Raw genomic sequence first — 25,891 nt, 5'->3', positions numbered from 1 at the left:
AAACGTTCTCAGAATATGTGAAATTGTACAATGGTTATGTCATCATAATTGTTGTACTAAGCACAAAGCGTAATCAAATGGTACTGCAAAGTCAGATAAAATATAACAGTTTATTTACCACAGCTAATAAAATAGATTTTTCTGCTAATGCATTTAGCTAATGTTTATTTAAGTTAGGACATGTTCTTTAAATAGACTGCTTAATTTGAACAGATTTTAGCATTGGTGAAGACCTGGATGGCTAAATTCATTTCCCAGCTGCTTTAGCCATCATCTGCTTCTTTGTATTCTTTTCTGGTTTCAGAATGATTATATAACACTTTGGCACAAATATGCAGAATAGTAAACCAAAGCTTGATGCTAAAATGGCAAATATCTCTACAGCTACAGTGAATTTTCCAGGAGAGCTGACATAAGCTGGAATAAATGTGATCCAAACTGCACAGAATATGAGCATGCTGAATGTGATGAATTTGGCTTCATTGAAATTGTCAGGCAGTTTCCGGGCCAGAAAAGCCAAGATAAAACACAAAAGCGCGAGGAATCCTATATAACCCAGCACTGCCCAGAAACCTATAACTGAGCCTACATTACATTCTAATATAATCTTTTCCTTGTAATATTTCATATTTTTGTAGGGAAAAGGTGGTGATATTGTTAACCACACTGTACAAATAATGACCTGTACAAGAGTGAAGGCAAGTACACTGAGTCTCTGCTGTGTAGGTCCAAACCATTTCATTACATTACTGCCTGGAAGTGTAGCCCTGAAGGCCATTAACACAACTACTGTTTTCCCCAGAACACAGGAGATACAGAGGACAAAGGTGATCCCAAATGCTGTGTGGCACAGCATACAGGACCATTCAGAGGGCTTTCCAATAAAAGTAAGTGAACAGAGGAAACACAGAGTCAGAGAGAAGAGCAGCAGAAAGCTCAGTTCTGAATTATTTGCTCTAACAATTGGTGTGTCTTTGTGTTTAAAGAAAGTTACAGCAATGCAGATGGTGAAAAAAGCTCCTAATAAAGAAAATGATACAAGAATGATTCCCATTATTTCCTCATATGACAGGAACTCCACCAGCTTTAAGACACATGTATCTTTCTTTTCATTAGACCACAGTTCAGGAGGGCACTTGATGCAAGATATAGAATCTAAAGGACAGAAGATTAATATCAATTTGATGTGCATTTTGCATTGTATTGTTCTGTTCCTGCGTGCATTAATAGTTATTAGTCATTCAAAACACTATTGATGATACCTGTTATGTTACTGATTTCTCCTTCTGCACATGGTATACAGTCAAAGCAGCAGATTGGCCTTCCTTTCTGTACAGCCTTCCTGGTGCCTGGGGGACAACTTGGACTGCAAACAGAGACTGGTACCTGCAACCATTACATATTGTACATAACTATAAATTATTTTGTGAAAACAATTGTTTATTGCATTTCAGTTAAAATTATGTGCTGTATAATTGAATATACAATACAACATCTATATGAACATATTCTGTTGGCATCAATATTGTTGTTTACCTGTGGTTTATTGTGGGCCCAGACTATACTGTTGTTGTTAATTGACAGCTGAAGGTGTGATTGTAGAGAGGCATCATAGAAGCCCACTTTAACAAATACTGTTTTTCCATCTTTACCTTGCTGCCAGTTCAGCACATCATACCGTGCTGCTGGGTCTCCATTCTCATCAAAGAATACATCCTCTCCTGTTGCAGTGGTGAAACGGATTTTCTTCAACTCAGTCACTATCTAAAGGAAGCATTGCATACTCTTCAGTTATGTGCACAAATACACATTTCTCAGGAATCTATTTTGTTACACTTACCTTCCAGGGTGGCTGGTAATCTGCTAGTTTAATACATGCAATAGCACCTTCTTGTCCATTGTCCCTCTCTGAACAGCCATAACTGTTATGTATGGCATAAGCCACAGCATACACAGCCTTGTAAACATTATTTGCAATTCGTAAGTCAGTAACATCTGTATTACTGTTTTGAACTTGAGCGAGAATTTCATTGCTGTTGCACAGTTGTTTCATCTCAGTGTTTTCCTGTGGCTGAAATTTGCATTGTAATATGGTCTCCCATACCTCTTTATAAATAGCTTCCTCAGAAGTTGGATTAAGCTTAGTCAAAAATGACCCTAGGCCGTTGATTTTAACATTTGGAATAGAAAAACCCACAGAACCTCTCAGAATATGTTGCCATTCAGCATTGGCAGTGTTCAAATCGGTGATCCAGGACTCACTTCCAATCCACTGAAACCCAGTCATGTTCTGCAAGACCATTTCTCTCAGAAGAAAAGCAAAGTCAGAGTATGCAACAAAAGCAACAATCACTTTGGAGGTTGAAGCTTTGATCATTTCAACTATGTTGAGAATTTTTTCTCTGGAGTCTGTCTTAATAAATGCTTTGGAATACTCAACACAGATTCCCTCTTCTTTGGCAGCACTTATAAATGCACTTATGCCATTTTTCCCATAGTCATTATCACTGCACAGAGCCCCCACCCATGTCCATCCAAAATATTTGACAAGCTGTGCCAAAGCTTTGCTCTGGTAGTAATCACTGGGAACAGTTCTGAAGAACGATGGGTGTTTTTTTTTGTCACTTAGGCATGCACATGATGCAATGTGACTAACCTGTAATAGATGTATTTGGTTCAAATATATACTGTAGCTAATGAAATTTGGTATGTGTTCATTTCATTTTATGAAAATCAATACAAAATGCTTACATAACATACAATGCAATTGTAATTTCAATTGAATGCATGTTTATAATTTAAAAGTAGATATAGGATTTACCACAGGAATTTGCAATGGTCCCACTGTAGTAGAGATGGCAATAGTGGGTGTAGATGCAGAATGTCCTATAATTGCTTGAACAGTGTCAGGTTTGGAGCAGTTCACTGAAGTTGTATTTTCTCTATGCCCATTGACTAAAGACAAGGCAGCTCTTGTGGCCAGTTCAGATGTTCCACATGTATCATAGATTTTATAACCCAGATGGATGCCAGGAAGAATATCACTTCTGTTGTTGATTTCTTCAATTGCAAATACCATTGTTTGTGCACTTTGAAATTCTTTAAGGGTCAAGCTGTAGAAAAAATCATATAAATCATTATAATTAAGAATAGGTTTTTGAAATTCACAATGAGAATAATTTTGGAATAATTTTTTGATATAGTATAATTAACATATCCTAATGCCCCCTCACCTTGTGCGAATGCATTCTCCTTTCTTTGGCCCTGATGTAAATGTTCGTGCTGGCTGCTCCCATTTGCTGTGGAAGTTAAAGATCCCACCAATCATTATATCCCCATCTTTACTGAGTTGAGGAGGATTGGGCAGTCCTTGGATGCTGCAAGGAGGATCAGCTGCTCTCACCTGAGTGAATAGAAGCCATGTGTGCAAGAAACTCATTCTCATCCCTCCCACACCACCTCGACCTCTAGGCTTTTATATAATTCTGTTAAGCTCCTACAATACCTAGATGTCAAGGTGTGGTGTATACCTATGCATATGTACTACCTCATTAATTTGCATTTTATATAACCCCTGTCAAAATGAGACTGTGATATTTCTATTATTATTATTATCTATATGTACTTCTATTATCTATTGTACTAGATTGGTACTGAATTGATGCTTAGAATAGGGCATGCCCCAAATTGTACATAGCCACAACCAATGAACAAAAAATGACATAATATACATGCACATATAAAGATCTACAATGGGTTGGTCATATTCCACAGGGTTTCTCATTCAGTTTATACCGTGTATTATCTTGATAATGACCTTTTTTATGAATGTTCTAACTTCCTGGTTTAAGGTATCCCTGAGGTATCCATGTCATGCTAAATGTCCCTATCAATCCCATGGTAAGTGTCCTGAGCTAAAAGGGCCTAGATCGCACACCACTGGGAGAAGGATAACTCAAATTGTCGCTGCAGTTCTGTAACCCTCTGCCTGAAAAAGAAACAGAAATGAACTCAGAGGTAAAATTTCGTTCAAGTTTATTACAGACTACAGCTCAAAATAAATGCTATAATCAAAAATCTGATTTTGAGGAATCAAGCTTGTGAGTTTGTCACAGATACATTGTATTCTGCCAGTTTTTCATACGGTAATTTTAAAACACAAGGGTAGAAAAACAGTCCCTTAATCTACATGCCTACATGTAGTTTTATTGATGATAGTGCACTTACAAAAGTGTACAGAGTGCACATTGTACAGATTATGGGAACATAATCTTATAATTATATAATTAGATTTTTTGTGGGAAAACTGTCTCAAAATTTACCTGAAAACATGTCACCATACTATCACTAACAATATGCAAATAGTACTGCAAACTCAGACAAAATATACCAGTTTATTTACCATGGTTATTGAAATAGATCTTTAAACAAATGCATTTCAAAAATTTTCACTTAATTTAGTAGATGTTCTTTACATAGGCAACATAATTTAAATTTAACTGATCTTAGTAATGGTGAAGATCTTTATAGCTAAATTCATTTCACAGGTGCTTTAGCCATCATTTGCTTCTTGGTATTTTTCTCTGGTTTCAGTATGATTATGTAACACTTTGGAACAAATATGCAGAATAATAAACCAAAGCTTGATGCTAAAATGGCAAATATCTCTACAGCTACAGTGAATTTTCCAGGAGTGCTGACATAAGCAGGAATAAATGTGATCCAAACTGCACAGAATATAAGTATGCTGAATGTAATGAATTTGGCTTCATTGAAATTGTCAGGCAACTTCCGTGCCAGAAAAGCCAAGATAAAACACAAAAGAGCCAGGAGTCCTATATAACCCAGCACTGCCCAGAAACCTATAACTGAGCCTACATGACATTCTAATATAATCTTTTCCTTGTAGTTGTTCATATTTTTGTATGGAAAAGGAGGGGACATTCTTAACCAAAATACACAAATTATAACCTGTACAAGAGTGAAGGCAAGTACACTGAGTCTCTGTTGTAGAGGCCCAAACCATTTCATGACATTACTTCCTGGAAGTGTAGCCCTGAAGGCCATTAACACAACTACTGTTTTCAGCAGAACACAGGAGATACAGAGAACGAAGGTGATCCCAAATGCTGTGTGGCGCAGCATACAGGACCACTCAGAGGGCTGACCAATGAAAGTAAGTGAACAGAGGAAACACAGAAAGAGTGCGAAGAGCAGCAAGAAGCTCAGTTCAGAATTATTTGCTCTAACAATTGGTGTATCCTTGTGTTTAAAGAAAAGTACTGCAATGCAGATTGTGAAAACTACTCCTAACAAAGAAAACAATACAAGAATGATTCCCATTATTTCCTCATATGACAGGAATTCCACCAGCTTTAAGACACAGGTATCTTTCTTCTCATTAGACCACAGTTCAGGTGGGCACTTGGTGCAAGTTATAGAATCTATGGAACGAGAAAAAAATATCAGCTAGGCCATTTAGGTAATTGCACTTCTATTTTTTGGAAGTAATAGAAAAAAAAATTCAAAAAAATTAAAATCAACTGCAGTTATTGCAATTCAATAGTACTTTTTAAACCTAACAAAAGATTGAAATACAAGGGGTCTTATTAATTATACCTGTTATATTACTGATTTCTCCCTCTGCACATGGTATACAGTCAAAACAGCAGATTGGCCTTCCTTTCTGTACAGCCTTCCTGAAGCCTGGGAAACAACTCGGACTACACACAGAGACTGGCACCTAAAACCAAATTTTTATTGTGTATGCCTTTATTGATAAGTTTATAAATTGCTAATAGTACATATGATCAGTGCATATGTTAACCTCTTGTTTGTTGTGGGCCCAGGTTATACTGTTGTTATTAAATGACAACTGCCGGTGTTCTACCAAAGAGCCATCGTAGAAGCCCACTTTCACAGATACTGCTTTACCATCTTTGTCTTGTTGCCAGTTCAGCAGTTCATACCTCGCTGCAGGGTCTCCATTTTCATCAAAGTATACTTCCTCTCCAGTTGTACTAGTAAAATGGAGTTTCTTCAACTCATTCACTACCTAAATAAAGCATTCCAAATGGTTCAGCAACAAACATAACTACATGCTGTTCAACAGGATATATTATTACACTCACCTGCCATGGTTTATTATCTGTTATGTTTGCACATGCAATTAGACCATCTTTTCCACTTTCTAACTTTGAACAGCCATACGTGTTATGTAGGGCATATGCCACAGCATAAATGGCCTTGTAAACATTATTTGCAACTCGTAACTCTGAAACATCTGTATAAAGGTTTTGAACTTGACTGAGACTTTCATTGCCTTTGCACATTTGTTTTATCTGAACATTTTCTTGTGTGGGAAGCTTACAATCAAATATTGTCTCCCACAGCTCTTTGAAAATAGCTGCATCAGAAGCTGGATTAAGCTTAGTCAGAAATTCCCCAAGGCCCTTAATTTGAGCTTTTGGCATAGCAAAACCCATAGATCCTTCCAGAATATGCTGCCATTCGGTATTGGCTGTGTTCATGTCAGAAATCCAGGACTCACTTCCAATCCACTGAAAGCCAGTCACATTCTGTAAGGCCATTTCATTTAGAAGAACCCCAAGGTCAGAAAATGAGACAAAAGCTACAATAACTTTGGAGGCTGATGACTTGATAATATCAACTATTTTCAGAATTTTTTCTCTGGGATCTGTCCTAAAGAAGGCTTTGGAATACTCAACACAGATTCCCTTTTCTTTGGCTGCAATGATGAATTCATTTATGCCATTGTTTCCATAATCATTATTACTGCATATGGCCCCTACCCATGTCCAGCCAAAATGTTTGACCAACTTAGCCAAAGCTCTGCTCTGGTAATAATCACTGGGAACAGTTCTGAAGAAAGATGGGTATTTCTTTCTGTCACTTAGGCATGCACATGTTGCAAAGTGACTGACCTGAAATAAAAAGAATTAAATAACCTGTAATTTCCTTAACTTTCATCACTAGGCATGTTCTTAATTTATAATCAAAAACATTGGTTGAAGACATAAGAAGACATCTTACCACAGGTATGTGCAAAGGTCCCACAGTAGCAGACATAGCAATAGAGGGGCTGGAGGATGTTTGTCCTATGATTGCTTGAACTGTATCAGGTTTGGAGCAAGACATTTCAGATGAATTTTTCTCATTGACATTTATTAAGGACAAGGATGCTCTTGTAGTTATTTCTACTGACCCACAGGAATCATAGATTCTATAACCCAATTTGACCCCAGGAAGAATGTCCGTTCTGTTGTTGATTTCCTCAATAGCAAATAGCATTGTTTGTGCATTATGCAATTCACGGAGGCTCAAACTACATGGAAAAAAAATAAAGCTTTTTTTTAAGTGAACCCACCAGTATAGAAACATGTTTGTAAATACTGTAATGTAAATAATTTTAATTGTTTCTGAACTTCTTTAAATAAATTGCTTTTAAATCATTATTATAGTTCCATTCATCAAATTTAATCTAATTTAAAATCAGTGATTTTACATATGTGATCTCACCTTCTGCATTTTGGTTGTTGGGGCTCAGATGTAAAGACATGTGTTGTCTGGTCCCATTTGACATGGAAGGAAAAGATACCACCAATCAGTACATCCCCATCTTTGCTGAGTTCGGGAGGATTGGACAGGCCTAGCAAGCTGCAGGGAGGATCGGCTGCTCTCACCTGAGTGAATAAAAGCCATGTGTGCAGGAACCTCATTATAATCCTTCCCTAAATACCATGATGGATGTTTATCTATTTATATAACCATTTGACTCCCAAATTGAGCAAACCCTTGGGTGTGGTTTTAAGAAGTGCATTACCTCATTATTGTGCAATGCTTCCAAGGAGTCACACATTTTTATTTTATTGCAGTGTTGTGTAAATTTATGTACCGGTCTATATTCTAGAGTCTCTTTAATTGTGCCTTCTTTTATAGACACGTCATAATCTGTTGAATATAGTTATTGCTATAGTTAATGATATAGTTATTACATTCTAAAATTTGTTAAGAGCTTTGCAGGCCTGCAGTAGATTATATTACATGGCCGAGTACATGTAGGTAAAGAGATTAAAGACCTATTACCCAAATTATACCCACATAGCTAATATTCCACCTCATGGTTACACTGTGTTGCAACATATAGGACTTCAGAGTTAAAGACCAGAGGACAAAAAAGAATCTACATTTGTCATATCTGCATAAATGAAAATAAAACTTCAAAACATTTAATCAGGCCTGAACAAGAAGATAGTATTTAAGTATTATATTTCCCCATGTGTTTTTTCTTTTACAGTATATAAAGGGCAAGCAAGAATCTATTATTTGTTTTGCTGTTAATTTTTCCTGGTGGGCCTGGTATGCAGTCAAAACACCAGACAGGCATCTATCCTGAATAAGCTTCCCATTACCTGGGGGACAACTCTTACAAGATTCAGAAACACAGACACCTGCCACACATGAAAAAAAATAAAAAATATAAAAACACACACACACACAAACACACACACAAATACATATATCTGTCTATACTGCACTACTACTTTGCACAGCAAACTTCATTTTGTTGCCAGGTACCCATGTGCAATGACAATAAAGTGCAATACAATAATAATAATAATAATAATAATAATAATAATAATAATAATAATAATAATAATTATTATTATTATTATTATTATTATTATTGTTATTATTATAATTATATAATTATGCATGGATGGTGACATGCTTGACTGGCATCAGTGACAATCCACTGAGGTCCTGTAACCCTCTGCTTGTTGTTCTGATTTCAGGACCCTTTTGTTTGCAGTGCAATAATAAATGTGGCAGTTATATTATATTTTAATCATAGTTGTTACTTATAATCATCACAACCTGGTCACAATGCTTGACCAGCTAAAACAGTGATTTAGTTTGACTGGGGAATTTTTATGAAGACATGCACACAGACCAAGAGTTTTCTTACTTATTATTATATATTTCAACTGCAATAGAATGGTAAAAGTAATTTTGATTTTGAATATTTTAAATTGGTCTTATCAAAATTGTAATTATATATACAATGATATATGCATGTATAGTGTGTTTAATTGCAGTGGTTTCAGAAGGGGCCATTTACTTTCCATGCAGTAAGGTCAAACAAAAAGTAGTTCAGGTTAAACCGAAAAGTTCTTAAAGTAATCCATAATCTTTTAGGGGTAAAGCTACTTTTATTGATGATAGGCCCTTTAGAGTGTTCTTGTGATGTATGGAGATACACATTTAGTGTGTGGTTTAAAAACTTTGTTTCCTCTATTTAATGGGCACAGGAGAGCCTCTTCATGGCTTAAGCTGGGGACAAAATGTAAGACTGAGAAAAGTTTTGGGAACATTATATTTTATTTACATGCAGAATCAAGAACAGCAGAATGAAAGTGGAAGAAATCACAGCTCGACACAGATTTTGTCTCTTACCATGCTTTGCTATCCAAAATTTACATCTGAAGTGACTTCTGCTAAGCCAAAAGCTTCTGCTAAAGATGCTTGCAAGCTCCACAACATTTTTCTTCACCACTTATCCTGCTGGCTGTTTGTACTCATCCCTGACTGCTGAAGATTTTTCAGATGGAAAAAATGTGCCAGACCTTTACTTGAACCCCAACCCCTTCACTACACAAACAGAATATCCCTTCTCTTGACCTACCAAATTGTGTGTTGTATCCAATCCCTTTCATAACAGTCTATCAGACCATCTGACATTCTCTCTCTCTCTCTCTCTCTCTCTCTCTCTCTCTCTTTCACACACACACACACACACACACACATGCGCACACATACAGAGAACAACCTAAAAGATCATAACCATTGTAGCTTCAAAGCAGCACACTTGGCCCACTTCTGTTCTTCCTCTATATACAATATCTTGGTGAGGGTATATCCTCACATCGGTTTTTATGCCATTGATATGCAGATGACACTCAAGTCATCCGCTCCACCTTCCCTCAGACTTTCATGTTTCTGCTCACATCTCAGCATATCTGGCAACTCATTGGCTGAAACTTGATTTCAGCAAAATTGAAATGCTGTTCACACCAGGTGATTTGTTCCTATGTCAGGATCGTGTGATATCCCTGGACAACTCTCTAATCTCTCCTTCAGTTACTACACACAACCTTGAACAATCAAGTCTCCTTTGTCTCTCACAGTGTTAATGCTAATGTCGATTAACATGCTCTATTTGATTTCTTCTTCACAAAATCAAAAGGATTTATCCATTTCTATCCACTCAGACCACTTAGGTGCTTGTTCAACTACTTTGTCACTCTGATCACCATTTAACCTCTGCAACTGATCTAAAATGCAGCTGTGAGACTTGCTTTAAATTTAAGTATGTTCTCCCACACCACTGCATTGCTACACTCCCTCCATTGTTTTCCTGTAGCTGGTGTCATTAGATTTGAAACAATAATGCTTGTCTCCATCCCCAATAACAGATCAGCTAAGTGCTTACCTCAAAGCACTTATCACACTGTTCACTGGACTAAACTCCCATCAATCCTCTATCACTGCTTGACTGATCCCAACCTCTTTTGGGGTATAAGGAAGGCATACACTATGACTCTTGTCTGCTCTGGCACGTAGATGGGGGAATAAACTTTCTCTAGCTGACACTGGCAGTCCTCATGGCCTCTTGCAGAACTACTTCAATTAGCAATTAGATGTCTTTGTTCTTTCGATAGTACCTCACACCCGTCAGAGGAATAATCGTATTTTTAGTTTGTGAACTAGTGAATCAGCAGCAGGATGTGATTATTGATAGAGCTCTTCTATAAGGCACTCTGGATAAGGGCATCTGACAAATGCCATAAATGTAAATGGAAGTGTAAATGTGTCTCAAAAGATATGTGAAAACACACGTTTATCTAATCATACTTAATACAGTAACCATTAACCATATGCAAATTGTACTGCAAAATCAGACAATAGATAACAGTTTATTACTGCTGATAGAGAAAAAGTAGCTCTTCTATTTAAAGGATTTTATTTATCCTAGAACGTGCACTTTAAGTACGGTAGATATTTTTACAGTGGCTAACTATACATTTCAATCATTTACCAGGTACTTTAGCCATCATTTGTTTTTTAGTGTTCTTCTCTGGTTTCAGTATGATTATATAACACTTTGGAACAAATATGCAGAATAATAAACCAAAGCTTGATGTTAAAATAGCAAATATCTCTACAGCTACAGTGAATTTTCCAGGAGAGCTGACATAAGCAGGAATAAAGGTAAGCCAGACTGCACAGAATATAAGTATGCTGAATGTGATGAATTTGGCTTCGTTGAAATTGTCAGGCAACTTCCGAGCCAAGAAAGCCAAGATAAAACACAAAAGAGCCAGGAATCCTATATAACCCAGCACTGCCCAGAAACCTATAGCTGAGCCTACATGACATTCCAATATGATCTTTTCCTTGTAATACTTCATATTTTTGTAGGGAAATGGTGGTGATATTGTTAACCAAAGTACACAAATAATGACTTGTACAAGAGTGAAGGCAAGTACACTGAGTCTCTGTTGTGGAGGCCCAAACCATTTCATGACATTACTGCCTGGAAGTGTAGCCCTGAAGGCCATTAACACAACTACTGTTTTCCCCAGAACACAGGAGATACAGAGGACGAATGTTGTCCCAAAAGCTGTGTGACGCAGCATACAGGACCATGCAGATGGCTGACCAATGAATGTGAGTGAACAAAGGAAACACAGAGTCAGAGAAAAGAGCAGCAGAAAGCTCAGTTCAGAATTATTTGCTCTAACAATTGGTGTGTCTTTATGTTTAAAGAAAATTATTGCAATGCAGATGGTAAAAGCCACTCCTAACAAGGAAAATGATACAAGAATGATTCCCATTATTTCCTCAAAAGACAGGAATTCCACCAACTTTAAGACACAGGTATCTTTCTTCTCATTAGACCACAGTTCAGGTGGGCACTTGATACAAGTTATAGAGTCTACAGAAAGATAAAATTAAGAGCGGTTTAGCTATATGCAACTGCAACTATTTTTTATTAGCTTTTTAATAAAACTTTTAAATGTTTTTGAATCTTGTGTGCATCACTGAAGCTAAACACTATTCATTGTACCTGTTATATTACTGATTTCGCCCTCTGCACATGGTATACAGTCAAAGCAACAGATTGGCCTTCCTTTCTGCACAGCCTTCCTTGTGCCCCAGGGACAACTTAGACTACACACTGAGACCGGCACCTGAAAACAATTTTTATTGTATATGTGTATTAACATCTTTAAAAATGATATTGTTTGCATTATCTGTACATATACAGTAGATATTATAATTTACCTGTTGTGTATTGTGGGCCCAGACTATACTGATGTTGTTAAATGATAGTTGAAGTTCTGTTTGCAAAGAGCCATCATAGAAACCAACTTTAACAAATACTATTTTACCATCTTTGCCTTGTTGCCAATTCACCAGTTCATACCTTGCAGCTGGATCTCCATTCTCATCAAAGTATACTTCCTCTCCAGTTGTAGTGGTGAAATGGAGTTTTTTCAACTCATTGAATACCTAGATAAAACATTGAAAACACTTCCATCATGAATATTTTCATTTACATATTTTCAGAAGGCTATATTGTTATACTTACCTGCCAGGGTTTGTTATCTGTAATGTTTGCACATGCAATCGGACCATCTTTTCCACTGTGCCACTTTGAACAGCTATATATGTTATGCAGGGAATAAGCCACAGCATACACAGCCTTGTAAACATTATTTGCAACTCGTAACTCTGAAACATCTGTATAAAGGTTTTGAACTTGACTGAGACTTTCATTGCCCTTGCACATTTTCTTTGTCTCAACTGTTTCTTGTGTGGGGAGCTTACATTCAAATATTGTCTCCCACAGCTCTTTGAAAATAGCTGCCTCAGAAGCGGGATTGAGTTTGGTCAGAAAGTCCTCTAGGCCCTTGATTTGAGCTTTTGGGATAGCAAAACCCATGGACCCTATCAGAAGATGCTGCCATTGCACAATGGCTGGGTTTAGAGAAGAGATCCAGGACTCACTTCCAATCCACTGATACCCAGTCACATTCTGTAAGGCCATTTCATTTAGAAGAACCCCAAGGTCAGAATATGAGACAAAAGCTACAATAACTTTGGAGGTTGAAGCCTTGATAATATCAACTACTTTCAGTATTTTCTCTCTGGGATCTGTCCTAAAGAAGGCTTTGGAATACTCAACACAGATTCCCTCTTCTTTGGCTGCAATGATGAATTCATTTATGCCATTGTTTCCATAGTCGTTATCACTGCATATGCCCCCTACCCATGTCCAGCCAAAATGCCTGACCAACTTAGCCAAAGCTCTGCTCTGGTAATAATCACTGGGAACAGTTCTGAAGAAAGATGGGTATTTCTTTTTGTTGCTTAGGCATGCACATGTTGCAAGGTGACTGACCTAAAATAAAAATTTCAATAACATCTAATTTCCTTAATATTCATTATTAGGCCTGTTCTTAATTTACCATCAAAAACATATTATTTTCATTTAAAACAACATATTTTTACATAGAAAAAAGAAGCCCTACCACTGGTATATGCAAAGGTCCCACAGTAGCAGACAGTGCAATAGAAGGACTGGAGGATGTTTCACCTATAATTGCTTGAACTGTATCAGGTTTGGAGCAAAACATTTCAGAGATATTTTTTCCATTGTCATTAACTAAGGACAAGGATGCTCTTGTAGTTATTTCTACTGATCCACAAGCATCATAGATTCTATAACCCAATTTTACCCCAGGAAGAATGTCCGTTCTGTTGTTGATTTCCTCAATAGCAAATAGCATTGTTCGTGCATTTTGAAATTCACGGAGGCTCAAACTACAGGAAGACAAAAAATAAAGCTAAATATATTTTAAGTGAACCCATAACCACTAACACAGAAACAGGTTTGTAAATACTGTAATGCAAATCATTTTAAATGTCTCTGATTTCTTTAAATGTGTCACGCTGGAATCATTATTATAGTTCCATTTACCAAACTCAACTACATTCAAATTTCACTAACATCCTCTCACCTTCTGCATTTTGGTTGTTGTGGCCCAGATGTAAAGACCTGTGTTGTCTGGTCCCATTTGACATGGAAGGAAAAGATTCCACCAATCAGTACATCTCCATCATTGCTGAGTTCAGGAGGATTAGGCAGGCCTAGTAAGCTGCAGAGAGGAATAGCTGCTCTCACCTGAGTGAATAAAAACCATGTGTGCAGGAACCTCATTATCATCCCTCCCTATATACCATGATATATATACCATTGGTTAGCCATTTATATAACCATTTGACTTCCAAATTTACCAGACCCTTGGGTGTGTGTTTAGATGTGTAATACCCCACTGTTGTGCAGTTCTTCTAAGGAGGCACGCATTTTTATTTTATTGCACTGTTGTGTAAGTCTATGTACCTATCAAATTTATATTCTCATGAATCTCTTTTAATGGTGCTTTGCTTTATGTAAATGTCAACACTGGGTGGACCTGGTTATTCTTGGAGGACATTTTGATAAAAAGTCTTAATTTCCCCTATGTTTGAAAACTTTTGGGACATCCTGTATACATACACCCATACCTCAGTGATGCATCTAGAGATTGAAAGTTAGCCCATCTGGTACAGTCCCACAGAAGATCTACTGCAGTTCAAATTGCTGAAAAAAGTTAATGATAGAAAGATGCCAGAAGTCACAATGCATCCCAGCTTGCTGCATAGTCGCATAACAGATTGAAACCCTTTTATTTCCTGTATTGCTCAGAATATGGTATAAGCAAGCAGTATCAACTTAAGGCTTAAGATGAGGGTGAATTTAAATTAAAGAAAGAGAACATCTTGCGAAAAAGCTAATCTCAAAAGATATGTGAAAAGACACATTTGTTGTATAATAAGGCTTCTTCCACTGACCACTAACAATGTGTAAATAGTACCACAAAGTCAGATGTCAGATAAAGAGTTTATTGAGTGCAGTTACTGAAAAGGTATATCTTTATGCTAGTGAATTTTTAAGGTGTTAGTTTAAGCTATAATCTTATTTTTTGAAGAAAATTCATAATTTAAACAAACTATTTATAGCAAACATATAGACAGCTAAATCATTTAGCAGATGCTTTACCCATCATTTGTTTTTTTGTATTCTTATCTGGTTTCAGTATGATTATATAACACTTTGGAACAAATATGCAAAATAGTAAACCAAAGCTTGATGTTAAAATGGCAAATATCTCTACAGCTACAGTGAATTTTCCAGGAGAGCTGACATAAGCAGGAATAAATGTGATCCAAACTGCACAGAATATAAGTATGCTGAATGTGATGAATTTGGCTTCATTGAAATTGTCAGGTAACTTCCGGGCCAGAAAAGCCAAGATAAAACACAAAAGAGCCAGGAGTCCTATATAACCCAGCACTGCCCAGAAACCTATAACTGAGCCTACATGACATTCTAATATAACCTTTTCCTTGTAATACTTCATATTTTTGTATGGAAAAGGAGGGGCTATTGTTAACCAAAGTACACAAATAATGACTTGTACAAGAGTGAAGGCAAGTACACTGAGTCTCTGCTGTGTAGGCCCAAACCATTTCATCACATTACTGCCTGGAAGTGTAGCCCTGAAGGCCATTAACACAACTACTGTTTTCCCCAGAACACAGGAGATACAGAGGACAAATGTTGTCCCAAAAGCTGTGTGGCGCAGCATACAGGACCACTCAGAGGGCTGACCAATGAATGTGAGTGAACAAAGAAAACACAGAGTCAGAGAAAAGAGCAGCAAGAAGCTCAGTTCAGAATTATTTGCTCTAACAATTGGTGTGTCCTTGTGTTTAAAGAAAATTATTGCAATAAATATGGTAAAAGCTACTCCTAACAAAGAAAATGATACAAGAATTATTCCCATTATTTCCTCAAAAGACAGGAATTCCACCAACTTTAAGACACAGGTATCTTTCTTTTCATTAGACCACAGTTCAGGTGGGCACTTGATGCAAGTTATAGAGTCTAAAGGAAGAGAAAAGGAATATGAATTTAGGTATAACTGCAGTTATATTGTATGTATTAACCTACTCAAACTTTGTAATATTTCTTGGATTTTGTGCATTATTAAACTAACCACTATTCATTATACCTGTTATATTACTGACTTCCCCCTCTGCACATTGTATACAGTCAAAGCAGCAGATTGGCCTTCCTTTCTGCACAGCCTTCCTTGTACTTAGTGGACAGCTAGGACTACACACAGAAACCGGCACCTGAAAATAATGTTTATTGCATATAATTATTTGTAATTGTCTAATACATTTATTTTACATTTGATCCTTTCATTTAGATGTGGTTATTAACCTGTGTCTTGTTATGGGCCCAGGATATGCTGATGTTGTTAAATGACAGCTGAATATTTGTTTGCAATGAGCTATCATAGAAGCCCACTTTAACAAACACTATTTTGCCATCTTTATCTTGTTGCCAATTCAGCAGTTCATACCTTGCTGCTGGGTCTCCATTTTTATCAAAGTATACTTCCTCTCCAGTTGTAGTATTGAAATGGAGTTTCTGCAGCTCAGTGACTACCTAAATCAAGTATTGCATATTAATCACTTACAAATATATAATTATGTCTTTTATATTGGCCTATATTGGTATACTTACCTCCCATGGTTTGCTATCTGTTATGTTTGCACATGCAAAGGAACCTTCTTGCCCATGCTTATTTGCTGAACAGCTATATATGTTATGCAGGGCATATGCCACAGCATACACAGCCTTGTAAACATTATTTGCAATTCGTAATTCTGAAACATCTGTATAAATGTTTTGAACTTGACTGAGACTTTCATTACCTTTGCACATTTCTTTCATCTCAATGTTTTCTTGTGTGGGAAGCTTACATTCAAATATTGTCTCCCACAGCTCTTTGTAAATAGCATCAGAATTTGGATTTAGTTTGGTGAGAAATTCCTGTAGACCCTTGATTTGAGCTTTTGGGATAGCAAAACCCATGGATCCTATCAAAAGATGCTGCCATTGCACAATGGCTGGGTTTAGAGAAGAGATCCAGGACTCACTTCCAATCCACTGATACCCAGTCACATTCTGTAAGGCCATTTCATTTAGAAGAACCCCAAGGTCAGAATATGAGACAAAAGCTACAATAACTTTGGAGGTTGAAGCCTTGATAATATCAACTACTTTCAGAATTTTCTCTCTGGGATCTGTCCTAAAGAAGGCTTTGGAATACTCAACACAGATTCCCTCTTCTTTGGCTGCAATGATGAATTCATTTATGCCATTGTTTCCATAGTCATTATTACTGCATATGGCCCCCACCCATGTCCAGCCAAAATGCCTGACCAACTTAGCCAAAGCTCTGCTCTGGTAATAATCACTGGGAACAGTTCTGAAGAAAGAATAGTATTTCTTCCTGTCACTTAGACATGCACATGTTGCAAAGTGACTGACCTGCAAAAGAGAAATTTCAATTTTGCACAATTTACTTTGTACATATCTTTAAATATTAAGTGTGTTCATAATTCACAAGTACAAGCAGGCACATTTTCATTCAGAGTAAAGTCTATGAAGAAATCTTACCACAGGTATTTTCAAAGGTCCCACAGTTGCAGCAATAGCAAGAGTGGGGCTGGAGGATGTTTGACCTATGATTGCTTGAACTGTATCTGGTTTGGAACAAAGGATTTCAGACGTGTTTTTTCCATTTTCATTAACTAAGGACAAAGAGGCTCTTGTGGTTATTTCAACTGATTCACAGGAATCATATATTTTATAACCCAGTTTGACCCCAGGAAGAAGATCAGTTCTGTTGTTGATTTCCTCAATGGCAAATAACATTGTTTGGGCATTTTGAAATTCACGGAGGCTTAAACTGCAGGAGCAAGAGAACAAAATTACATATGTTTCTAGGGAATATATTTATATACATATATATATACACACACATTATATATATATATATATATATATATATATATATATGTGTGTGTGTGTGTGTGTGTGTGTGTGTGTGGGTGGGTGGGTGGGTGTATGTTTTATGCTGTAATGCATATAATTAAAAAATATATTTTTGATCTTCCTAAAATCAAATGTTATCATTCCACTTACCAAAATAAAAAAAATGTAAAAAAAAATCCCCTGTTATCTTACCTTCTGCATTTTGTTGGCCAGGGCTTAGATGTAAAAACATGTGTTGTCTGGTCCCATTTGACATGGAAGGAAAAGATTCCACCAATCAGTACATCACCATCTTTGCTGAGTTCAGGAGGATTGTGCAGGCCTAGTAAGCTGCAGGGAGGATCAGCTGCTCTCACCTGAGTGAATAAAAACCATGTGTGCAGGAACCTCATTCTCACCCTCCCCAAAATACCATCACCACATTTTGGGCTTTTATATCTCTTTGACTCACTGACTTTACCACTCCCTTTGGTGTGGGTGTAACAATTGCATAACCTCATTATTTTGCACCAGTTATTAGTTGGCAAAAGTGGGGCCATGGTTTGGGATTTCAGTCCCTCATCTGCTGTATGTGTGGAGTTTGCATGTTCTCTCCATGCTTCAGGGACTTCCTCCTGGTACTGATTGGCATCTCTAAATTGTCAGTAGTGTGTGTGTGCGATTGTGCCCTGCAATAGACTGGAATCCTGTACAGGTCATACCCTTCCTTGTGCCCTGAGTCCCCTGGGATAGACTCCATATTTTCAACAACCCAGTAGGATAAGCAGTGTAGAGGATGGATGGATTAGGAGGCACACATTTTTTTGTATTACAAAATACAGAAAGGAAATTGTGGTGCAAATTTAAAATGTGTTTAAATAATTTGCCTAATGGTCCTTTCATTTATGTACATGTCAGTATCAGGTGGGCCTAGTTGTAGACCTAGGTATATGCACCTATGGACTGCAAACAAAAATATTTACAATCCTAATTCTCCTCATTTTGTTAAGTCTTAATTTTAAACTAATTACATTAAGCTATTTCCATCAATCGATAAGAATACCCCCTTTTTTTCTTTGCTAATTCAAATCCCATCAACCCATCGTCCATGCCCACAATAGCACCAGTAAAGACTTCACCAATGAAAGATGGCCATTGGTATGCTTTACAGCCACCAATACTCCACATTGGAGAAGAATTGCATCAGTTTCACTATCAGTTCATGGTCTTAAGCATATTCATGTTCACATACAAAGAACTGATCTAAAAAGTAGACCCCACAAATCTGAACTACAGGTTCTATTCATTTTATTTCAGAAGAATGACAGTGTTTTCTGTCTGATTCTAGATTTGAATCATTTCCTCAGTAGCAAATACCACTTTCTGTTGAAGACATTTTGATAAAAAGTGTAAAATTCCCCTATGTGTGGAAACATTTGGGACATCCTGTATACATACATTGTGTATGTGATTATCTTGCTACAATGGCACCTATCAGTTTATGCAGTTTTCAATGCTATTGTGCTGATAGACAGAAAAATGGGGAAGGACAAGATCTGAACAACCAAAGCATCTCCAAAATCGCAGAACTGTGGGGTCTACACAGTATTCAACAATGGGTACCTCCAAAAGTGGTCCAATGAAGGTCAACTGGTGAACCACTGAGAGGGTCATGAGAACCCAAACCTCAGTGATGCATCTAGAGAGTGAAAGTTAGCTCATCTGGCCCAATCCCACAGAAGATCTACTGCAGTACAAATTGCTAAAAATAAGGTTAATGCTGGCTATGACAGAAAGGTGCCAGAAGACTCAGTGCATGCTGTATATGGGGCTGCATAGTCGCATAATGGTCTGAAACCCTTTTATCTCCTATTTTGCTCTGAATATGGTATGAGCAAGTAATATTGACTTAGAGTTTATGGCTTCTACCACTGACAACTAACAATATGTAAATGGTACCACAGAGTCAGATGTCAGATAAACAGTTTATTGAGTGCAGTTATTGTAAATGTATATCTTTATTCTAATGAAATTCAAAGGTATTATTTTAAGATAAGATATCAGATAAGATAGAATTTGCTTTTCAAACAAGATGCATAATTTAAACAGATTAACAGCTAAATCATTTAGCAGATGCTTTACCCATTATTTGTTTTTTTGTATTCTTATCTGGTTTCAGCATGATTATATAACATTTTGGAACAAATATGCAAAATAGTAAACCAAAGCTTGATGTTAAAATGGCAAATATCTCTACAGCTACAGTGAATTTTCCAGGAGAGCTGACATAAGCAGGAATAAATGTGATCCAAACTGCACAGAATATAAGTATGCTGAATGTGATGAATTTGGCTTCATTGAAATTGTCAGGCAACTTCCGGGCCAGAAAAGCCAAGATAAAACACAAAAGAGCCAGGAATCCTATATAACCCAGCACTGCCCAGAAACCTATAGCTGAGCCTACATGACATTCTAATATAACCTTTTCCTTGTAATACTTCATATTTTTGTATGGAAAAGGAGGGGCTATTGTTAACCAAAGTACACAAATAATGACTTGTACAAGAGTGAAGGCAAGAACACTGAGTCTCTGTTGTAGAGGCCCAAACCATTTCATGACATTACTGCCTGGAAGTGTAGCCCTGAAGGCCATTAACACTACTACTGTTTTCCCCAGAACACAAGAGATACAGAGGACGAATGTTGTCCCAAATGCTGTGTGGCGCAGCATACAAGACCACTCAGAGGGCTGACCAATGAATGTGAGTGAACAGAGGAAACACAGAGTGAGAGAGAAGAGCAGCAAGAAGCTCAGTTCAGAATTATTTGCTCTAACAATTGGTGTGTCCTTGTGTTTAAAGAAAATTACTGCAATAAAGATAGTGAAAGCTACTCCTAACAAAGAAAATAATACAAGAATTGTTCCCATTATTTCCTCAAAAGTCAGGAATTCCACCAACTTTAAGACACATCTGTCTTTCTTTTCATTAGACCACAGTTCAGGTGGGCACTTGATACAAGTTACAGAATCTAAAGGAAGAGAAAAGGAATATGAATTTAGGTATAACTGCAATTATATTGTATGTATTAACCTACTCAAACTTTGTAATCTTTCTTGGATTTTGTGCATTATTAAACTAACCACTATTCATTATACCTGTTATGTTACTGATTTCCCCCTCTGCACATTGTATACAGTCAAAGCAGCAGATTGGCCTTCCTTTCTGCACAGCCTTCCTTGTACCACGTGGACAACTTGGACTACACACAGAGACCGGCACCTGAAAATATTTTTTATTGCATATTTTTTTACATAATTTTCTCATGAATGTATTCTACATATTATCTTTTCATATAGATGTTGTCATTTACCTGTGTCTTGTTGTGGGGCCAGTATATGCTAATGTTGTTAAATGACAGTTGAAGATGTGCTGGCAAAGAGCCATCATAGAAGCCCACTTTAACAAACACTATTTTGCCATCTTTATCTTGTTGCCAATTCAGCAGTTCATACCTTGCTGCTGGGTCTCCATTTTCATCAAAGTATACTTCCTCTCCAGTTGTAGTATTGAAATGGAGTTTCTGCAGCTCAGTGACTACCTAAATCAAGCATTGCACAATAATCACTTACAAATATATAAGTATGTATTTTATATCGGCCTATATTGTTATACTTACTTGCCATGGTTTGCTATCTGTTATGTTTGCACATGCAAAGGAACCTTCTTGCCCATGCCTATTTGTTGAACAGCTATATATGTTATGCAGGGCATATGCCACAGCGTACACAGCCTTGTAAACATTATTTGCAATTCGTAATTCTGAAACATCTGTATAAATGTTTTGAACTTGACTGAGACTTTCATTACCTTTGCATATTTTTTTCATCTCAATGTTTTCTTGTGTGGGAAGCTTACATTCAAATATTGTCTCCCACAGCTCTTTGTAAATAGCATCAGAATTTGGATTTAATTTGGTGAGAAATTCCTGTAGACCCTTGATTTGTGCTTTTGGGATAGCAAAACCCATGGATCCTATCAAAAGATGCTGCCACTGCACAATGGCTGGGTTTAGAGAAGAGATCCAGGACTCACTTCCAATCCACTGATACCCAGTCACATTCTGTAAGGCCATTTCATTTAGAAGAACCCCAAGGTCAGAATATGAGACAAAAGCTACAATAACTTTGGTGGTTGAAGCCTTGATAATATCAACTACTTTCAGTATTTTCTCTCTGGGATCTGTCCTAAAGAAGGCTTTGGAATACTCAACACAGATTCCCTCTTCTTTAGCTGCAATGATGAATTCATTTATACCATTGTTCCCATAGTCATTATCACTGCATACAGCCCCTACCCATGTCCAGCCAAAATGCCTGACCAACTTAGCCAAAGCTCTGCTCTGGTAATAATCACTGGGAACAGTTCTGAAGAAAGAATAGTATTTCTTCTTGTCACTTAGACATGCACATGTTGCAAAGTGACTGACCTGCAATATAGAAATTTAAATTTTGCACAATTTTTTGTACATATCTTTAAATATTAGGTGTGTTCATAATTCACCATTAAAAGCAGGCACATTTTCATTCAGAGCAAAGTATTTTTGAAGATAAATGAAGAAATATTACCACAGGTATTTTCAAAGGTCCCACAGTTGTAGCAATGGCAACAGTAGAGCTGGAGGATGTTTGACCTATGATTGCTTGAACTATATCTGGTTTGGAACAAGATGCATTTTTTCTGTTTTCATTAACTAAGGACAAAGAGGCTCTTGTTGTTATTTCTGCTGACCCACAGGAATCATAGAGTTTATAACCCAGTTGGACCCCAGGAAGAAGATCGTTTCTGTTGTTGATTTCCTCAATGGCAAATAACATTGTTTGGGCATTTTGAAATTCAAGGAGGCTTAAACTGCAGGACCAAGAAAACAAAACTACATATAAACATAACTACACTTTCAAGTGAACACCATTTACACTAATGTAATAATAAGTTTATATATATTGTATCCTGTAATGCATATAATTAAAAAAAACTGTAAAATTTCCCTAATGTGCTCTCACCTTCTGCATTTTGGTGGCCAAGGATCAGATGTAAAGACATGTGCTACCGGGTCCCATTTGACATGGAACGAAAAGATTCCACCAATCAGTACATCACCATCTTTGCTGAGTTCAGGAGGATTGGGCAGGCCTAGTAAGCTGCAGGGAGGATCAGCTGCTCTCACCTGAGTGAATAAAAAACATGTGTGCAGGAACCTCATTCTCACCCTGCCCAAAATACCATCACCACATTTTGGGCTTTTATATCTCTTTGACTCACTGAATTTACCACTCCCTTTGGTGTGGGTGTAACAATTGCATAATCTTATTATTTTGTACCGCTTGTTAGTTGGTAATGGCAGGCCTTACACTTCCAGGGTTTGGGATTCCAATTCACTGTATGTGTGGAGTTTGCATGTTCTCCCCATGCTTCAGGGACTTCCTCCGGATATTGACTGGCATCTCTAAATTTTCGGTAGTGTGTGACTGAGTGTGTGATTGTGCCCTGCAATAGACTAGGCCATACCCTGCTTTGTGCTTTCAGTCCATATTTTCAGTTGCCCAGTAGCATAAGCGGTGTAGAAGATGGATGGATTAGGAGGCACACATTTGTTTTTTATTGCAAAATACAGAAAGCAAATTGTGGTACAAATTTATATTTTTAAATAACTTGCCTGATGGTCTTTTCATTTATATGCATGTCAGTATCAGATGGACCTACAGTGGCATGCGAGAGTTTGAGCACCCCTGGTCAAAATTTCTGTTAATGTGAACAGTTAAGCAAGTTGAATATTAAATGATCTCCAAAAGGCATAAAGTTTAACATGAAACACTCTTTTGCAATATTTTAAACAACATCAGTGTATTGTTTTTGAGTTCTACAGTTTAAGAGGGAAAAAGGGAAAGCAGCACCCTGAAAAAGAATGGGAACCCCAGGAGACTTGAGCTCTCAGATAACTTTGGCCAAAGTATCAGACCTTAATTAGACCTTAATTAGCCTGTTCTGATTAATTAGCCTTTCCTAACGATGACTGTGAACAAGCCATGACCCTGGCTTGTTCACAGGCATCATTAGGAAAGGCCAGGTGAATTTCAAAGCTTTATAAATACCCAGACTTTATAAATATCATTGTCCCATTAATTAGCAGCCATGAGTTTTTCTGTTTATATTTTTTCAATTGTATTTTGTTGGTTGATATATCATATTAGGGGTGGATAATAATCAGATGTGGTTGATTTTACTTTTTTATGTTACATAAACCTGTAATTTTAATACGGATGTGTAGACTTTTTTATATTCAGTGGCAAATAAGGACAATGTGTCACTAATCAGTTTTTAAAAAAAGTAAAGGTATCTACTCCAACAATGTGTCAACATGATTCATGAAATGTGAAGATACTCAGCACAGAGCAAAGAATATGAAAATTCCTCTGTCCACTTTTGACTGTTTCACCTGTGCCAAAGTTGACCCAGAACACTGTGAAGCATATTAGACAGCTCAGAGTGGCCAGTTATTAAAGCCAAAGAAGAACAGAGGACAAAGAAAATCATCTACATTTCCCATAACTGCTTCTGGGCAATGCCATGGGAAAATAAATCTTCAAAACAAATTTAATCATGTCTCAATAGGAAGATCATAGGTACGTATTTTATTTTTCCTGTAATCTTTCACAGTTGATTGAACGTACCAAAGGGGCAAGTAGGGAAAGCTTTTTTGTTTTGTTTGTAATTGCTCCTGTTGGGCCTGGTATGCAGTCATAATAGCAGACAGTCTTTTCACAACAGCCTTTCTGAGACCTGAGGGACAGCTCTCAAAGCAAACAGACACTACCACCTGCCACACAAGATGGAAAATGAATCCTACAATAACAATAATAAAATGCAATGTGACATGTTTTCACATGTTTGTTGTGTTAGTTTGTCAAACCATAAGTCACCTGTGTGTTAAACATTCATGTGGGAATTCAGGTCAGATCCGAAATTGAAAATACGTTTTCCCTTAAGCCCAAATGACTTTGTTAAGAAACTTCTTATTAAAGTAGTTTGCACCATAGTAGCAGATGTATGGGCCTTCACAGATTTGCCAGTTTGCAACTTGCAGGTTGATGTCATTTGCTGACTAAAGAACAGTTTTAAATGCGATTCTGTATATAATCTAAAGATTTAGAGGACACTAACTATAAGATATTAGTAGGGTGGCATATTGTGTGTAATGGCAGAATTGCCAGTCTACTGCAGTCCTGTAACCTGCTGCCTGTAGCTCTTGTCTTTCAGACACAAGGGCCATTATCTTATTTGTCATCAAGAGCTTAACAATATCCACCATGTTTTCTGGTGATGTGTGATGGGAGGCCTTCCATGACCATTCCTTATATACTGCCTTTATAAATCTGGCACTGCTCTTTATTTGTTATATATATTTGATTATCCTCTCCTCTCATTTGTTAAAGTTACAGCCAAAAAAGCTGTACAAAATGTGACATTTGGGGTTATTTCAATTGTACTTTATCAATATATAATAAATCCATAAAGCACATTAAATATTTGAAAAGATTACAGCAAAAATGGAAAGTTGCTGAATTTGTAACAGATATTTTTACATTGTAATGCTAAAGTCTACTTTTCTACAAATTCACAGATATTTTAATGCTTGGCCTTTGACAGTGCACTTACAAATGATATACTGAAGGTCACATGTAGTCTGTGTGCCTTGCCAACATGTGATCTTTCCTAGCTTGTAGGAAGCAGACAAATTGTCTCAAGATGAGGAAAAACATGATTATTTTGCAGGGAAAGCTGTTTCAAAGGATATGTGAAAATAGACCAT

At 37.0% G+C, this 25,891-nt stretch overlaps 5 protein-coding genes and 1 pseudogene across 5 annotated transcripts; all 6 read right to left on the bottom strand.

The window, feature by feature from the left end:
• Window positions 1-200: 200 nt before the first annotated feature.
• On the bottom strand, window positions 201-3,445 carry LOC131351552 (extracellular calcium-sensing receptor-like; annotated as a pseudogene).
• A 1,091-nt stretch (window positions 3,446-4,536) lies between these two features.
• LOC131351551 (extracellular calcium-sensing receptor-like) lies at window positions 4,537-7,338 on the bottom strand. Its single transcript, XM_058386970.1, has 5 exons — window positions 7,054-7,338; window positions 6,132-6,944; window positions 5,828-6,055; window positions 5,620-5,743; window positions 4,537-5,444 (listed from the first exon to the last, which is right to left on the bottom strand). The coding sequence occupies exons 1-5, from the start codon at window positions 7,309-7,311 to the stop codon at window positions 4,537-4,539; spliced, it is 2,331 nt and encodes a 776-aa protein (XP_058242953.1). The 5' UTR covers window positions 7,312-7,338.
• A 3,773-nt stretch (window positions 7,339-11,111) lies between these two features.
• LOC131351550 (extracellular calcium-sensing receptor-like) lies at window positions 11,112-13,904 on the bottom strand. Its single transcript, XM_058386969.1, has 5 exons — window positions 13,620-13,904; window positions 12,677-13,489; window positions 12,370-12,597; window positions 12,152-12,275; window positions 11,112-12,019 (listed from the first exon to the last, which is right to left on the bottom strand). Exons 1-5 carry the CDS (start codon window positions 13,875-13,877, stop codon window positions 11,112-11,114), a joined length of 2,331 nt encoding a protein of 776 aa, XP_058242952.1. The 5' UTR covers window positions 13,878-13,904.
• A 1,266-nt stretch (window positions 13,905-15,170) lies between these two features.
• On the bottom strand, window positions 15,171-18,435 carry LOC131351549 (extracellular calcium-sensing receptor-like). Its single transcript, XM_058386968.1, has 6 exons — window positions 18,236-18,435; window positions 17,666-17,957; window positions 16,727-17,536; window positions 16,421-16,648; window positions 16,206-16,329; window positions 15,171-16,078 (listed from the first exon to the last, which is right to left on the bottom strand). Exons 1-6 carry the CDS (start codon window positions 18,433-18,435, stop codon window positions 15,171-15,173), a joined length of 2,562 nt encoding a protein of 853 aa, XP_058242951.1.
• Window positions 18,436-20,091: 1,656 nt separating this feature from the next.
• LOC131352158 (extracellular calcium-sensing receptor-like) lies at window positions 20,092-21,416 on the bottom strand. The gene is made up of 2 exons (XM_058388089.1): window positions 21,180-21,416; window positions 20,092-21,052 (listed from the first exon to the last, which is right to left on the bottom strand). Exons 1-2 carry the CDS (start codon window positions 21,346-21,348, stop codon window positions 20,145-20,147), a joined length of 1,077 nt encoding a protein of 358 aa, XP_058244072.1. The 5' UTR covers window positions 21,349-21,416; the 3' UTR covers window positions 20,092-20,144.
• Window positions 21,365-22,898, bottom strand: LOC131352157 (extracellular calcium-sensing receptor-like). The gene is made up of 3 exons (XM_058388088.1): window positions 22,650-22,898; window positions 21,701-22,510; window positions 21,365-21,622 (listed from the first exon to the last, which is right to left on the bottom strand). Exons 1-3 carry the CDS (start codon window positions 22,896-22,898, stop codon window positions 21,365-21,367), a joined length of 1,317 nt encoding a protein of 438 aa, XP_058244071.1.
• Window positions 22,899-25,891: the final 2,993 nt, after the last annotated feature.

Source organism: Hemibagrus wyckioides, linkage group LG04, assembly GCF_019097595.1.
Source record: "Hemibagrus wyckioides isolate EC202008001 linkage group LG04, SWU_Hwy_1.0, whole genome shotgun sequence".
Lineage (NCBI taxonomy): Eukaryota > Metazoa > Chordata > Actinopteri > Siluriformes > Bagridae > Hemibagrus > Hemibagrus wyckioides.
This window is presented reverse-complemented; position numbering and strand designations above follow the sequence as displayed.